The 13975-nt window shown below is 39.4% G+C and overlaps 1 protein-coding gene across 1 annotated transcript in view; it reads right to left on the reverse strand.

Moving 5' to 3' along the window:
* Positions 1-1946: 1946 nt before the first annotated feature.
* The window catches only part of ACOX2 (acyl-CoA oxidase 2), a 31693-nt gene continuing 19664 nt past the window's right edge, over positions 1947-13975 (reverse strand). Inside the window, exons 12-14 of the mRNA XM_007937290.1 lie at positions 12981-13198; positions 5559-5691; positions 1947-2003 (exon numbers count right to left, since the gene is read on the reverse strand). Of these exons, the coding sequence (XP_007935481.1) occupies positions 1947-2003; positions 5559-5691; positions 12981-13198 (408 nt within the window). The remainder of the gene's footprint in view (positions 2004-5558; positions 5692-12980; positions 13199-13975) is intronic.

Below are 13975 nucleotides of genomic sequence, written 5' to 3' on the forward strand. Positions count from 1 at the left end.
GATCATTCACATGAACTTATAGGCCCATTGTCTGCCAACCCTATATATGATCTTGGATACACTCTCCATTTAGACATACCTAATTGTTTAGCTTGGCTAGAACACCTTTTAAAAGGAAGTCATTTAATTTTCTTCCCTGGTTTTCTATGGAATGAGTGTGTGGAGCTCTGAGGCTCCGTGTTCTGGAGCAGATCTCTTCTTTTCTCCTTATGTCTGTGATAAGATTCTGAGATTCTTTTTGAAAGGGTGGTGTCTGTATCCTAGATTGCCATAACAAAATAAAGTGGGTGGCTTTAAAGAACAGAAATTTATTTTTTCACAGTCTGGAGGTAGATGTCTGAATTGAGGGTGTGGGAAGGCTATGCTCTCTGCTCAGGGGAAGATCCCTCCTCTCTTTTTCAGATTCTGGTAGCCCCTTGCATTTTTTTTTTTTTTTTGCTCATAGATACTCCTTTGTCTGTTCTGCCCTAAAACACCACCCAGAAGGGATTAGCACTAGGACCCACTCTACTCCAGTCTAACCACCTTTAATTTGCTAACAAAAGAAAACCCCTATTTCCAAACAAATCACACTCCTAGATACAGAAGTTAGGGTTTTAATATCTTTTTTTGGGGGATACAATTCAATCCATGATAGGTGTGAGGACATTTACTTACATCCATTTTTGCCCACTGTCTCTCTGCAAATTTCAAATTTGACAAAAAAAAAAAAACAAACCACCACTGCTGTCGAGTTGGATCCAACTCATAGCAAGCCCTCGTTGGGCTTCTGAGGCGGTATCACTACGGAAGTAGATTGCCCAATCTTCCTTCCGAGGAGTGGCTGGTGGGTTTGAACTGCCAGCCTTCTGATTAGCAGTCAAGTGCCTTAGGCACTACACCGCCAGAGCTCAAACAGTCAATATCCAGAAACCTATAAACAGCCCATTTTCACCATCTTCAAACTAAAATCCCTTTATATTATTAACAGGTAACTGTAATTTTAGTAAATCAATGTGCTAATAGGAGCTTATCCTTTTGGAAAATTGTTTCCTTAACCTAATTGGTGGTTACATTAATAAAACCCAACCAGTTATTATAGCTGAGTTAGCTGAGGTGAACATGTGGTAAAATAACTGGGGTTGAAAACAAGTATGGAAATGGAAATAATACCAGTTCCAAATTTTTAAAAGTTATAAACTTGGGAGATCTATTCCTTTCCCAGTTTAACAGAAATTTCCTTTTGATAAATTCTCTCAGATTTACTTTATTATTAGCAACTAAATGATTGCTTATTTAAGTAAATTTGGAAAAGTAGCCAGCTGAAATTTTTTTTTGCAATTTAATTTTTCTAGTGACATTGAACTTGGAATGTTTTATCTACGTGGTCAATTGAAAGTGATGTGAAAAACGCTGCTGGATTATATGGACAATCTGAGACAATTATGTCTGTTACGAAAGTTTAAATCATTTTTGTGGTGAAAGTTTATTTTTTAAAATTCGTATTATTTGCCTTCTTATTTTGATTATATCTAGTATAGGAACTTTAAGAGAAGGCGTATATGTGTGTGGAATCCTAGATTCTGTATATGCTAAAGACACAGACATAGATTAATGAGTTTGTTGGCTTTTGCTAGAACTAAAGCAAAAACCTGTTATTTAACAAAATAGATACTACAGATGGATAGTGGTACTATTTTTTATTGTGGGAGATGATAAATACCATGTGCCCATTGACCAACTTCAACAATATTCACTCCAGCTTTCTCTTCCACTGGATTAATTTGAAGTATATGACAGATACCGTAATTTCATCCTTTATATACGTCAGAATGTGTCTCCAAAAGGTAAGGTCTCTTTAAAAATACATATATAATGTAATTTAAAAATACAATTTTATTATATTGCCATAGTACCATTATCATATAGTGGTACTGTTTGCCTCTTGAATACTGGTTGCTCATTTCTCATAGTTTGGCTCTTTGTAATAGTGGTCTTAGGTATTTCTCATAGGCAGAGTTCCCCTGTTTGTAGAAAGAAATATATTATTAAGATTCTGTGAGGATTAAGCAGAAATACTCAAATTAAGTCTTTAGCTTCAAAAAAGTAACATTACATAACATTCTTAATTTTTAGAATTATTTTTAAAATTCATTTTGTGTGAACATATGGAGAACATTTTTTCCAAAGGGCATCATTCTTTTTCTCATGCAGATTTTAAATTGTGGCTGCAGGTGGCCAATAATAAAACAAAAAACACAGTGTATCATTTACTTTGACCATTGGGGCAGTTCTACTGTGTCCTATAGGGTCACTATGAGTCCAAATTCAATTAGATGGCAATGGGTTTTAGAATTTAATATGAATTTAATATGAATAAGAGGCTTGACTCTTTGAGAACCTTTGAAATTGAACATTAACCACAAAGACAAGAACCCAAAGGATAGAATCAGGTAACCAATATTCTATGTCAGAACAGGTTATCCTCATTATTCTCTACTGCAGTATCTTGATTCTTTATTCCATAGCTCTACCTTCATTTTTTATAGTATGAATTTAATGTTTGCTCATCTAATCCACTAAAGCTGTAAACTCCTTGATATCAGGGTCTCCATGACTTTTGTTCTTCATTGTATCCAAAGTACCTAAAACACTTCCTGGCATATAGCATGTGCTTGATAAATATTTGTTGAATGAATGAATCAGTAGATTCAGTACTTAGATAAGTACTGAATTATCAGATTACTTAGATAAGTACTGAGATTTGTAGTTAGCACTTAGATACATTTATTCAATAGGATAATTGGGGAGACACAGGGTTCTTATTTGAAGTTATCCCCGGTGGTTCCTCTGCTGCTTGCATCTCTAAGGATCACTTAGATGTGAGTTCACATAGGGAGAGGGAAGAGCCTTTTGCAGTTCACTTTGGAGAAAATGGCTTGAAATAGCATTCAGAACAGGAAAAAAGCCAAAAAGCAGACCTTAGGCTAGAGTAAGCTGAGAGAGAAGTTTATCTTATCTGGAGATAAAGCTCAACACTTAACCTGTCCCAGACAAAGGAGACTCTCCAATGATTTTAAGACATTTAACTTAGCATAGCACTTTTCTTTTTGCAGAAAGTATTAGTGAAATGTATTCCCAAGTATATATTACAAGGTATGTTTTAACACAGCTGTTTTAATTTATTTGAAATACCTATAGTGTGCCTTTTTCTACTAGTATAAATGAAGAAAAATGTCTGAATGTAGCTTCAAAATTATCTACAGCACGTTAGAAAAATAAACTTTAAAAGTGCTTTTTGGAGGTCTCTCAAGATGCTACAAATGTGTTCAAAGATCATATGGCTATATATTAGCACTCAACTGAGTGTCATTTTAACCAACTAGAAACAGTTCTCCAAGGTCATTTGTAATCTCAAATTCTTAAATTGCTGTGTATGAAAGCCACATTGCTGTACCTATCACTTTTTTTATCAAGGTAATGTAAGTAAGCTAAAGGAGCCCTGGTGGTGTAATACTTAGACCTTCAGCTGTTAACTGAAAAGCTGGCGATTCAGATCCACCCAGTGAGTGGCTCCACAGGGAGAAAGACCTGGTAATCTGCTTCCATAAAGATTACAGCCAAGAAAACCATTCAGGCAATTCTACTCTCACATGGGGTTGCTATGAGTCACAGCAGATTCAACAACAATGTAAGTAAGCTAGCTAGCACTATGAGAATCTGCAGTATTTTGTATGCAGCAGGTTCCTTCATCTCACTGGGTAGGTCATAAAACCATGTTCAATTATCCCATAAAACCAAACCAAACTCACTGCCATTGAGTCGATTCCTCCTTTGGGTTTCCGAGGCAGTAAATCTTTATGGAAGCAGATTGCCAAATCTTCCTTCTGTGGAGTAGGCTGGTGGGTTTGAACTGCCAATCTTCTGGTTAACAGTCAAATGCCTTAGGCACTGCACTACCAGAGCTCCCTAATTATCCCATAAACACGGAGATTAGCAACCAAGTGCTTTAACTACTGTGCCACCAGAGCTCTTTTGTTCTCAGATAGTAGAGATTAAATTATTTTAACATGAAGATTACAAATGAAGCAAAAGATGAAAGATTCCCCTATATTCTTTAGAGGAGATGAATCAGGAGAACTGGAATGTGCCTTTGTGTTGCCAGTAAAACAGGCTTGACCTGTATGTTTCAGTATTTCCTGACAGGTGTTTCTGCAGAATGGGTACTTCTCTCAGGAGCAGCAAAGGGCATACATTGATCTTTAGACCACGGGAGCTAATCTAGAGGATTTCTGTATTTTTATGCCAGGATTTAAATGTTAGAATTATGTAATCATTAATAAAGTAATGTACCAGAAAGATCTTAAACTATACTAAGCAGTAAAATTGTCAAGCCTTCTTCAGGTAAATTACTTATATTTTCTTGTTGAGCTAAAATGGTGCCTTTTAGGGAATGATGAATGACCAAAATGTATTGGTCTTCTACCTGATAACTGTCTTGGGAGTAACTGGTTGTATTATAAGTTTAGGTAATCATGTTAAGTTGTAAGATATGACAGGATACAAATTGTTAAGAGCAAGTCTAACACCATGCTCAGTGTGAAGGAAAGCTTGAGAGTTGCCAATTTGATGAGGCGTTAAGACACCTTTTCTGAGATTTGACTGAAGAGGTGAAGGAGTAAGTTTTACCATATGATTAGCATATTTGCATTGTAGAACTTAAAATAACCTATTGTGCCTTTATTTTGATTATCTATATCACATTTGCTATTAAATATTCAAAATTCTAAGTACTCATTATTTCTTCACTCCAGTTAATGTATTCATTCACATTTGTCACTTTTCCCAATGAAGCTCACAGCAGAGAGCCTGGGACACTGGTCCCAAACTGTGGGGATTTTATGAGCTCCCCTCATCCCAACTTCTCTCTATAAATGACAGGCTTCTAGTATTTTGTCCCAGACAGTTGGAGACCTTTTCACCACAACTCTTGTACTGTCATTTATATAGCTTTCCTGGGCTACTGGTGGCAGTGTAGCAACCTTTGTTACTGGCATTGTGCTCCTTAGAGTGAAGAGGAAGGAGGTCTCTAGCCAGCAGTCAGGGCTGAGAGAGACACAGACTCCCACTCAGTCTCCCACCCCCAAGCATCCTAACACTTGTGAATACCCACTTTATCTACACAAAGCTAAAAGTTAAAAGGCTGAAAATGAGATAGTTAAACCACCACAGTGATTTATCTTCTTATTTTTGTTACTTAAAAGCTAGTTTGCCACTATGTGTGTATGCCCTTGGGTATGTCAAGCCATGATTTAGAGCTTGGGTCTTTCTCCTAATTCCCTTTACCAAGTTCCAAGCAGTGCATCTTGCTGATTGTAGTCAGGCTCAGCTCCAGCCAAGCCACATCCCCATTCCTGGTTTCTTTTATGATGTTTTCTCTAACAATATTTTAAATAGACATGCTTTGCCAAGTGATTCTGAACCTAATGGAAATCAATTAAAATAGAAAACATAGAGGTGTGTTCACTGCTTGTTCTTTGCTCCCTTTACATAATTTATAATGAGTTGCACTCAATTACCTTAGTATTGATCGGTGACCTCTGAGCCCACTCGAACAGACGTTCATAGGCATTTCCATCATAACAGCCAAGTGCTGAATATAAACAATGATCAGTGAAGTCGAAAGCATCAGTTAACAAGATGGCATCCTTCCTGAAAAAAAAAAGATTTTGTGAGCGTTTTAGATTCCTATTATGGCTCTAATCAATCTGCAATGGTGAATAATAATATGTAACTGGAGATTGTATCATTACTCACTTTTCCAGCCATTTAAGCTTTATTTATTTTTGTTTTTATTATTTTATCAGTTATATATGTACAGTGGCATAGTGGATAAGCCATCTGACTGCTAATCAGAAGGTTAGCAGTTCAAACCCAGCAGCTGTTCTGTGGAAGGAAGACAGGGTGATCTACTTCTGTAAAGATTTATAACCTCAGAAACCCAAGGGGGTCACTATGAGCTGGAATCGACTTGATGGCAGCCAGTTTTGGCTTGGTTTATATAATATGTATACTATAAAGAATCAAATTGTTCTCACCAAAAACAAACCAAACTCACTGCCATTGAGTCAGTTCTGACTCATAGTGACCCCCATTGGGTTTCCAAGGCTGTAAATCTTTACAGTAGCAGACCGCTTCATCTTTCTTGTGCGGAGGAGCTAGTGGACTTGAATGCCAACCTTTTGGTTAACAGCCAAATGGCTTAACCATTGCACCACCAGAGCTCCTTAAATAGTTCTCTAAGGCTTGTTATTTTAAAAACAGCATATCCTTGTCTCTCATCTCCATTTTCCTCTTCCCAGAGGCTATCAGTTTCAGTCTTTCAGCTGGTATTTTTCATATTTACCTGAATGTCTAAATATCTGGTTTGTATTTCTATTTCTTGATTGTTTTAGGTATTATCTATTAACTTTCCAGTGCAAAAGACAAGGATTGACTTTTCTTTTAGGGATCTCCACCTACACACTTCTTCCCCTTGGCCTCCCTGCCTCCCAAAATAGTTATACTTTTGACTAGACCAATATTTAGTGTTTCCATTATTATAACCATATGTATCCTGTTCACATCGGAGTCTCATCCCTAACACATCTGTCCTGTTGTAGTTATCTCCCCACCTCCAGGCTCACTGTTTCTCTCTCCACCACTACTCCTGTCATAATTTATAGTGATTTCACTGTCCCTATGTAAAACTTGGGAGCTCTGGTAGCATAGTGGCTAAGACACTTGCCTGCTAACCAGATGGCTGGCGGTTCAAACCCACCAGCCACTCCTCGGAAGGAAGGTTGGGCAATCCTACTTCCGTAGTGATACTGCCTCGGAAACCCAAGGAGGGGTCACTATGAGTCGGGGCCGACTCGACGGCACATAACAACAACAACAACATGTAGAACTTGGGATGCACCATCTAAAACTTGGCCTCTTAGTTCCTTGAATCTTCTCTCCCATTGATTTCATCTTACACCCTCCCTGTATCACTCATTGTCAAGATCACACACTAAGTCTTGTCAACAACACCTGCAACTTCTCCATAATCTCACCCTTGCTCTTTTCATTGCCTCTTGTCTTTATAGCAAGGGGCTCTGGTAGCACAGTACCTAAAGCATCTGACTGCTAACCAGAAGGTTGGTGGTTCAAACCCACCACCCACTCCGTGGAAGCAAGACTGGGCAGTCTACTTCTGTAAAGATTTATTGCCTCGGAAACAATGGGGGTCACTATGAGTTGGAATCAACTTGATGGCAGTGGGTTTGATTTTGGTTTTTTTTTTGGTATCTTTCTAGCAGAAGGAGCCCTGGTGGCACAGTGGTTAAGTGCTTTCCTGTTAATCATATGTTGGTGGTTCAAACCCACCGACCACTACATAGGAGAAAGGTGTGGCAGTTTGCTTCCATAAAGATTACAGTCTTGGAAACCATACGGGGCAGTTCCGTTCTCTTCTGTAGGATCGCTGTGAGTCAGAATTGACTTGATGGTGAGTTTTATTTTAATATTTCTAGCTTATTGCTCTAGTATGCTGACTTATATAATTCTTTTTTTCTCCTTCAAGCAACAAACTTTTATTTTAATCTATTGAATAAAATATTTTAAAAATTGTTTACATGGTTCCTTTTCTTCTTTAGCAAAGGATATAAAACAAAACATTTATACTCTTCCTAACACTTGTTTGACAAAGCATTTGAGATGACTGGGATACTGGACCTAATTTTACTCTTTCTGAATGACCCTTAATCATCATTCTGAGGTGATCTGCTTCTAGGGCTATTTATACTTTGACACCACTGGCACTACCACCTATTTTAATGTCCCTCATCCCACTTGTGTTCTCACTTCTATCCTTATCCTGCTGAAAACTCCATGGTCCATTATATTCACTCCCTCAGAAATACATTCAACAACTTTTTTTTTGCCTTATACAAACATGCTGTCATTTCTCACATCTTAAAAACAAGCTTGTGACTCTGTTTCCCTCTCCATCATCTGCCCCATGTCTTGGCTCCCCTTTATGACAGAACTCCTTGTTGCTTTTGCTTATTTCCAATTCTTCTCCTCTCATTCTAGTTCCTCTCATGAAAAGGATCTGTTCAGGTTTTCACCCCCACTACTCCAGTAAAATAGCTCTTGTCATGGTTACCTCCTCAACTTCCCAACCTCTGGACTTGGGATGGTTCCAAGATGCAGTTCTTGGACCTTTTCTCTTGATGCATTCACTTCTTGTGATACCTAAATTTGCGGCTTTAAATACCAACCATATGTCAATGACTTCCAAATTTGTCTCTCCAGTCTCACTTATCTGCTTACTTGACATCTGTACTAAGATTTCTAACAAGGTCTTCAAACTTGACTTGTCCAAAACCAAGCTCCAGATCTTCTAGGCCTTCCCCTGCCCATCTTGTTGTTGTTGTAATCTTCCCCATTTATAGTAAATGCCACTTCTGCTCTTCTAGCTAAAAACCTTGACTTTTCTTTTTTTCACACTCCACTTCTCATCTGTCAGCAAATCCTGTGCTGCCTTCAGAATACATCCAAACTTCCCACGACCTCCAGTGGTATCATCCTGGTCCAGTCCATCATCATTTCTCACTTGGATGACTAGTAGCCTCTTAATTGATCTCCCTGCTTTTCACTCTTGCCCCTCCTCCCCAGTTTATTGTTAATAAGACAACTGGAGTAGTCCTGTCAAAACACACCAAAATACACAGGACAGATTGTGTCTGTCTTATGCTCAAGACCTTCCCATTCCCACACAAAGAAAAGCCAAAGTCTTAAGTCTTTGTAATGATTACTCATTCCCCCAACTCTAATCTCTGCTCTCATTTTGTACCTTAGTCACCCTACTGCAGCCTTCTGTCCTCAGACATGCCAAGCACACTGCGGCCTCCAACGTTTGTACTTACTCTCTGCTTGAAATATTCTTTTCCTAGCCAGCTACATGTGACTCCTTCACCTCTTTCTGGTCTTTCCTCAAAGGTCACCTTCCCAGGCAGGCCTTCCTTGACCTATCCAGAATAGTAGCCCCAACCCTACCTCGACCATAGCATTCCTTATCTCTGCTATCCTTTTCTCCATTGCACTTACCAACATTTCACATACTGTATGTTTGACTTATTTTGTGTCTATGTGTCTGTCTTTTCTCTAGTGTGTAAGCATTTGTAATCTTTGCAAACTGAACTCATGTCCTTTATTTTAGATATATTTTCTTGAGCTACTTTATTATTAGTATTATTAAGGGTCTGCTACCCTCTGCTTGCACTGTCTTCTTTCTAGACCAGACTAGACCAGTTGCTGCCCAATCGACTGTGACTCGTGGTGACCTCATGTATGTTAGAGTCAGCTGTGCTCCAAAGGATTTTCAAAGACTGAGTTTTAGGAAGTAGATGGCAGAGCTTTCTTCTGAGGCACCTCTGGGTAGGCTCAAACCTCTAACCTTTCAGTTAGCAGCCAACACATTAACCATTGGTACCACTCAGGAGCTTCCCTTATCTTTCTAGACCTCCTGGTTTTTAGATGATGGACAGCTAGGACTTACCCTCTTTTTTTTTTTTTTCTTTTTCTACTTTCATCTCTTTCTGTGAGATTTCTGTAACTTTATTTTCCAACCTACAGTTGCGTTTTTCATATCTACAGTCATTTTTAAAATTTCTGAGCATTCTGGCTTGATTTTATGGTTGCAGTAGCTCCTTTTAATTATTTGAGGATATGACTGATTTTTTTTTTTTTTTTTTTTCACATTTTCTTGTCCCTGCAGCATCTCTGTTTCCTCCAGGTTGTGTTGTTCCTGCTTGTTCTGGTCTTTGTCTTTTATGCTGGGGGCTTTCCTCAGCTAACAGTGGGACATTACCCAGCTAGCTTGAAGCCTGTGGATGTGCTTGTCAATGTGGGGTGGACCGTTGCAGGGAACTTGGTGTCAGTGTCTTTAATTTTTTTTGGATTAGTCTGATTCTTCAGCGAAGGATCATTGGATCTTCCTGCAGGTACTAGCCTGGCTGAAGGAAGTAGCCAGGGAAACAGTGGGAGCAGGGCTGGGGGAAGGGGGTAGATGTGAGCATATGGCCTATAAACGTTTATTCAAGCCCCCTCATCCTCAGGTATGCTTGATGTTCCCCAGCCCAGAGACCTTCTGTTTACCCTTCTGCCAGGGTGTGGTTGGAGAAAGCCTTAAAACTATTCACAAATGGGAAGGGGAAGTAGGGAATCCAACTCCTTAAATAGACTCTCAACCAAATCTTGTCAGCCTTGCCTTTACCCCCATTTCCCATGGCTCACAGTGCTGTCTGTTGGGTGGGTCTGTGGGGTTACTTGGTTGGTTCTTGGCTTTTTCTACTTCTAGTTTAAGATTTCTTTTTCTTAGGTCTGCTAAGTCACTCCATATCAGTCATTCTCACTTTCATGTTTCCCTTCCTGTTTTGTATTTCTTTGTGGGTTCATGCCTTTTCAAAAAATTTAATCCAACTGCTGCTGTTTCATTTGGGCTTCCAGAGGGAACAGAAGTAAGTATGTATGTTCAACCTGCCATCTTTATCTGAAAATCCCCAACTGAGATTTTATGACCATTTAAATAATATAAAAATCACTTGGGTCAGTTTGTTAACATTAGAGAGCTGGTTCTTGGTGTCCCTTAGAATACTGTGCTGTCCTTCATTTGACATCCCAGAAATCTGATGGGATAATGAATAATCAAGACAGGGAGCTGTGACAAAAGCAGTGAAAGCATGGAGTCCATTGCTTGCTCCCCTGCAGTGTAAAAAGGTTATGTAGAAGCCATAATGGAAGTCAAATCAGTCTGTGGGTTTGATGCATGTGTCAGTTGTCCACATGCATTAATTGTGTCTGTCTTGTCTTGAATTGTGAGTCTCTGGAGCCAAGACAGGTTAGAAGTACTGTCGCTGATGAAAGAAACATGCCTGTGGGGTATTAAGGTGATCATGTGTGTCTCATCATCACTGTTAGTCAGAACCAGGAGAACATTATTTTCTTCATGTGCTTTTAACTGCCAAGTGGTTCAGAAAGTCAGCCCCATTTGAGCTTGAATTGTGTAATACTAAAGGATGCTATTAATCATTTCCATTACTGCATTCTCTATATCAGGGAAAATTTAATGCCAGGAGTATTGTACCAAGTGTATTTTTGACAATTTTTGATGATTTAATGGAGCAAACATTCACTGATAAATACCAACTGTCTGTTAGGTGCTTATGTATAGTCATAAATGGTATGTAACTTGAGAGCTCCATCATGAAAAACTTACTTTTTAAAAATTTCCAATCTTTCCCTTTTTATTCTCTTAGTCTTGTTGATAATATATACTATTGGAACTTCTAGTCACTCACACACATACACACACACACACACAATTTCCACACCCATACCCATGAGGCATCATGTTTCCTGCCCAGTGGGGTTTCAAAAGAGGTTATGTTCTTATGTTAGCCCATTTTCAATCTTATAGTTTGTATTGTTTTGATTTTTGTTTCTTCCAATACCTTGGTCACATAGGAGCTTTGGTTTTGATTTTTTTTTTTTTACACTTTTATTGTGATTTGGCTGAAGGTTTTAGTATGTTTTAAAATAATCATTTAGATTGTGTATCATAGTGCCTAAGGCACTTTACTGCTAACCAGAAGGCTGGCGGTTCAAACCCACCAGCCAGCCACTCCTCGGAAGGAAGATTGGGCAATCTACTTCCATAGTGATACTGCCTTGGAAACCCAAGGAGGGGTTGCTATGAGCTGGGTCTGACTCGACGGCAAATAACAACAACATCAAATAATAGGATGAAAGTACTGCATTAATATTTCATCCTCTAAATTGGATTGCATTAATGCTGCATTTTAAACTCTATTTTTGTTTTACAAATCAATATATAAACTATGTTGTTGTTGTTATGTGCTGTCTAGTTGGACCCGACTCATAGCGAGACCGTCCTTGGGTTTCCAAGGTAGTATCACTATGGAAGTAGATTGCCCAACATTCCTTCCGAGGTTTGAACCGCCAGCCTCCTGGTTAGCAGTCAAGTGCCTTAGGCACTATGCTACCGGAGCTCCCTATAGTTTTGTATTTTTAATTTCATCTTGAAGTGGAGCGAAGATTAAAGTACATCTACTAAACTTGGTAAGCGTTTGCTTAAGCACATTCAACAATGGCAGGGGATGTGCTTGAAAAAACCTTTCCTTTAACATATAGGTTAAGGGCACATGCTCTAGGATCAGACAGGCTTGAGACAGTACCAGGCTCATCCTTTAGCTGTATGAGCCTGGCTAAGTGACTTAACTCCCATAAGCCTGAATTTCCTGCCTGGTAAATGGGACAATTAATGGTACCCACTTCAAAAAGCTGTAAGGATTAAAAGAGATGATGTATGTAAAAGCTTTTGGTGCAGTGCTTGGCACACAGTTAACTGCTCCTTAAGTATTAGCCATGATTAAGAATATGTGTAGCATGCTTCATTTTCATATTCTTTAGATATTATTCCTATTTCTGTGACAGTGTTGAAGGGTTCACTTGATGTAACTAGATAATTTATTCTTAAGCATTATTATTTTTAAAGTCTTTTCCCCCAGTTATTTTTAACTAACCTAAAATGATTTATGGGAGTTCTGGTGGTGTAGTCCATAAGGCATTTGACTGCTAACCAGAAGGCTGGTGGTTCAAACCCACCAGCCACTCCTCAGAAGGAAGGTTGGGCAAACTACTTCCATAGTGATACCACCTTGGAAACCCAAGGAGGGGTCTCTGTGAATCAGATCTGACTCTATGGCAGTGGGATAATGATTTATGCTGGCCTAATGCTAGGATGTAAAACATACCTGGGCTATTGCTGCTTTTGCCAGACTCCACTTTAGCTAAGTTTTGGAGCTCCAGGGTTTGGAGTTTGAAGTTCTGTGAACAAAGGGTCTAAGGTTATTCTCTGAAGACTGACACAGTTTGGAGGCGCCACCACTCACCGGATCAGGGGGAGGAGGTTCAGGTAGGCTGCTCTTGCCATGTCTGCTTGGGCCCCAGACAGGAAGCCATCATGGAGAAAGTCACCCATGTTGGTCAACATCCCATGTAAGGCATAGAGGTCACAGAGACGTTTGAGTACCTGCCGAATCTCTGGTTCATCTTCTAGTTTCTCCAGAGTTTGTATAAAACTCTGCAGAATGACATAGTAGCAGTGTGCCTACAGAGACACAAAGATATATTAGCCTCTTATTTCTAATTTCCGGCTCCAGAAGTCATTCTGGAAATTGGCAAGGTTGCCAGAATGAGCTTGCTGTGGCTGTGTGTGTTTCTCAGCAGGCTGACAAAAAGCCACCTTTTCTCCTAGCTCATTGTGGGTCTGACAGCCTTTGTGATGGTGTGTGATGTATGAGATGTGGTGCATGTGTGTGCACGTGGTCTTTGGTTTTCTCATTTTACTTGGGGCAGTTTCAAATAGGTTTGAAAAGTGGAGAGAAAGGATACAGGAGTACTGGAGGCTGGCCTGGGGAAAATGGAGGACAGCAACACTTTTCTGAAGAAAACTACTATTTCTTGTCCACCATGTTCAGAGCAGTGTTTGTGTGTGTGTGTGTGTGCACACATGTATATGTCTTGAGGTGAGAAACTAGGGGTTCAAGATGCATACAAAATTTATCCTAGCTGCAGTGGAATGTTGAAGTAAGCAATGTTGTATTTAGCTCATATGCAGTGGCTCTACCAGTTGGTAAAATAATACTTGGGTATTGGATCGCTACGAGTCAGAATTGATTTGACAGCACACAACAACAAACAACTGGTTGGTAAGTGACCACTGCCTTGAAGCCGGTGAGGGCTCCCTCTGCCATCTGAGCTCCTCCTCTGGAATCTCTTACATCTCCCACAGTCCAGCAGGACCCTGCTTCCCTAGGCCTGTAGTCTTTTTTGATTGGTTGGTGCCCCTGCCCTACTAGTTGTTAAAGATTTTGAATATTTCCCT

The sequence above is a fragment of the Orycteropus afer genome, unplaced genomic scaffold, assembly GCF_000298275.1.
Source record: "Orycteropus afer afer isolate SDZICR_OR568_19922 unplaced genomic scaffold, OryAfe1.0 scaffold00041, whole genome shotgun sequence".
In the NCBI taxonomy this organism is placed as follows: Eukaryota; Metazoa; Chordata; class Mammalia; order Tubulidentata; family Orycteropodidae; genus Orycteropus; species Orycteropus afer.